The following is a 3350-nucleotide window of genomic DNA, read 5'->3' as shown; positions in this document are numbered from 1 at the left end:
GGGAAAAAGGTGCCTGGAAATGTCCCTGATGCACCATTGGACAACATTTCATTCCACTCCATTGGCAATGTTGAAAGGTGGAAATTTGTATATCAACGCAGACTTGCCTTAGAAAGAGAACTGGGAAGAGATGCCTTGGATTGCAAGGAGATCATAGACCTCATCAAGGCTGCTGGACTGCTGAAAACTGTCACCAAATTGGGAGATTGCTATGAAAGTCTAGTCAGGGAATTCATTGTCAACATTCCCTCTGACATAACAAACAGAAAGAGTGATGAGTATCAGAAAGTGTTTGTCAGAGGAAAATGTGTTAGATTCTCCCCTGCTGTAATCAACAAATACCTGGGCAGACCAACTGAAGGAGTGGTGGATATTGCTGTTTCTGAGCATCAAATTGCCAAGGAAATCACTGCCAAACAAGTCCAGCATTGGCCAAAGAAAGGGAAGCTTTCTGCAGGGAAGCTAAGTGTGAAGTATGCAATCCTGCATAGGATTGGCACTGCAAACTGGGTACCCACCAATCATACTTCCACTGTTGCCACAGGTTTGGGTAAATTTCTGTATGCTGTTGGAACTGAGTCCAAATTTAATTTTGGAAACTATATTTTTGATCAAACTATTAAGCATTCAGAATCTTTTGCTGTCAAATTACCCATTGCCTTCCCAACTGTATTGTGTGGCATTATGTTGAGTCAACATCCCAATATCTTAAACAACATTGACTCTGTGAAGAAGAGAGAATCTCCTCTATCCCTGCATTACAAACTGTTTGAGGGGACACATGTCCCAGACATTGTCTCGACATCAGGGAAAGCTGCTGCTTCAGGTGCTGTGTCCAAGGATGATTTGATTGCTGAACTCAAGGACACATGCAAGGTGCTGGAGGCAACCATCAAAGCCAACACAGAGAAGAAAATGGAGCTGGAACGCCTGATCAAAAGACTCTCAGACAATGGCATTGATGATGGAGAAGCAGCTGAGGAAGAAGAAGATGCAGCAGAGGATACAGAATCAGATGATGATGATTCTGATGCCACCCCATGACCATCAGACCTTTATTTTTTTACTGTTACTAGCTATTGGGGCATGTCCCTTTGAACAATGGATTGCTATTGGTCTGTAATATTTGCACCTTAATTTCATGCATTCTACTTTTGCCAAATTCTGTCTAAAAAGGGGGAGTAGTAGGATAGGATATTATGCATGTAGATTATGCAGTAGATTATGCATGTAGGATATTATGCATGATTTATGATTTTGAGGGGGAGTAGTATTTATACTGCTGCTGCTGATGATGATTGATGTAAGCTACTGAAACTAGTAGCTGATAGAAGATGCTGCAGTAAGAGCATGGAGACAGGGGGAGCAGAAAGCTGATGTCACGTGAGATGTCTTGACATCCTGGAAAAGACTTGTAGATTTGCAACTTGCAGAATTTTGCTGTCACCACTACAGAGACTGCTGTGCTTGATTACTCTGATAATGAAAGTTGCTGATCCCACTTGCATGACTGCTCGTACCTGCTCAGGAAGTGTCTAAGTATGTTTTAGACAAAATTTGCCAAAGGGGGAGATTGTTAGTGCTTAGCTTTACTGAGTTTTAAAAGATTGGCTAAAATTTTGTTAAAACATAAGCACTTAGACAATGAAGGAAAGCTGGAGTTGCTGCACATGATGTCTAACATTATGTCAAGGAATCAGATCGGGCTGCACAATGCACAAGGCAAGATAAAATGTCAAATGAAGAATTGAAGCTGCAGGATCCACGATGTCGGATACAATGTCCAGGACATCCTGCCCGAAAATACTGGACACATAAATCTGTTATACCTTTAACAGATTAATGTGCAGTCAGCAACAGATTAGGCGATCTATCTTTAGGAACGAATTAAAAGATAATTAAAGTTCGAATTACAAACTTGAATAGTTCGTTCAGGGATTAAAGATTAAAGATAAAAACTAAAAGATCAAACTCTATCTTTTAGATCTTTAAGTGCAGATTTTTAGGAGAATGATAGATCTTATCCAGCGCAAGTTGTTGCAGCCCAGATACGCACACTGCGATATAAACATGAAGGCTGCACGAGTTTTGTACCAAGTCCGAGATTGAAGAGTTATTTTGTGAGTTTTGGGACTTGAGTGTTTTGTGAGCCACCTTGATGTTACCCTAACATCAAGTGTTGGACCTGAGTGTGTAGAGTTGATCTCTATTGTTCAGAGAGCAATCTCTGGTGTGTCTTTGATTTATTTGTAAACACGGGAGAGTGATTGAGAGGGAGTGAGAGGGGTTCTCATATCTAAGAGTGGCTCTTAGGTAGAGGTTGCATGGGTAGTGGTTAGGTGAGAAGGTTGTAAACAGTGGCTGTTAGATCTTCGAACTAACACTATTTTAGTGGATTTCCTCCCTGGCTTGGTAGCCCCCAGATGTAGGTGACGTTGCACCGAACTGGGTTAACAATTCTCTTGTGTTATTTACTTGTTTAATCTGTTCATACTGTCAAATATAATCTGCATGTTCTGAAGCGTGATGTCGTGACATCCGGTACGACATCTGTCATTGGTATCAGAATTTCATCCTTCACGACCAGACTAGGTTTCGACTGCACCAACAACATGGTCGAATACGAGGCATGCGCCCTCGGGATCGAAGCAGCCATTGACTTCAATGTCAAGTCATTCAAGGTGTACAGAGACTCAACTTTAGTAATTCACCAACTGAGAGGAGAATGGTAGACTAAGGATCATAAGCTGATACCCTACCAGGCTTACACCAAGAAGTTGGCCGAGTTCTTCGATGATGTCTCTTTCCATCACATCCCTCGAGAGGAAAATCAAATGGCCGATCCGCATAGAGACTTGTCGTACATTGAGTTCAAATGTCGCGGCAAGCCTGCACATTGTTGTCTAATAGAAGAAGAGAAAGATGGTGAACCTTGGTTTTTCGACATCAAGCAATACGTCGAAATCAAGGAATACCCACCAGAGGCTTTCGACAACGACAAAAGGGCTTTAAGGAGGTTGGTGGCTGGTTTCTTCTTGAGTAGGAGCGTGTTGTACAAGAGAAACAATGACATGGTTTTACTCTGATGCATGAATGCTAAGGAGGCTGAGAGAATGATACTGGAAGTCCATGAAGGCTCCTTTGGAACACACGTTAATGGGCATGCCATGGCTAGGAAGATTTTGAGGGCGGGCTATTACTGGCTCACTATGGAGAGCGACTGTTGCCATCACATGAGAAAAAGTCATAAGTTTCAAACGTTTGCGAACAACGTCAACGCTCCTCCCATGCCTTTAAACGTCATGGCGGTGCCATGGCCCTTCTCCATGTGGGGAATAGATGTCATCGGG

The 3350-nt window shown here is 42.4% G+C and overlaps 1 protein-coding gene across 1 annotated transcript; it reads left to right on the top strand.

Annotated features, from left to right (window-relative positions):
• Positions 1-2612: 2612 nt before the first annotated feature.
• On the top strand, positions 2613-3086 carry LOC114389808. Its single transcript, XM_028350540.1, has 2 exons — positions 2613-2681; positions 2763-3086. Exons 1-2 carry the CDS (start codon positions 2613-2615, stop codon positions 3084-3086), a joined length of 393 nt encoding a protein of 130 aa, XP_028206341.1.
• Positions 3087-3350: the final 264 nt, after the last annotated feature.

This window comes from Glycine soja, chromosome 16 (genome assembly GCF_004193775.1).
Source record: "Glycine soja cultivar W05 chromosome 16, ASM419377v2, whole genome shotgun sequence".
Classification (NCBI taxonomy): Eukaryota; Viridiplantae; Streptophyta; class Magnoliopsida; order Fabales; family Fabaceae; genus Glycine; species Glycine soja.
This window is presented reverse-complemented; position numbering and strand designations above follow the sequence as displayed.

Coding starts and splice junctions, on each gene's coding strand:
- LOC114389808 (XM_028350540.1), top strand. CDS start 2,613: ATGGTCGAATACGAGGCATGCGCCCTCGGGATCGAAGCAGCCATTGAC. Junction 2,682..2,762: donor TCAATGTCAAGTCATTCAAG/GTGTACAGAGAC, acceptor ATACCCTACCAG/GCTTACACCAAGAAGTTGGC.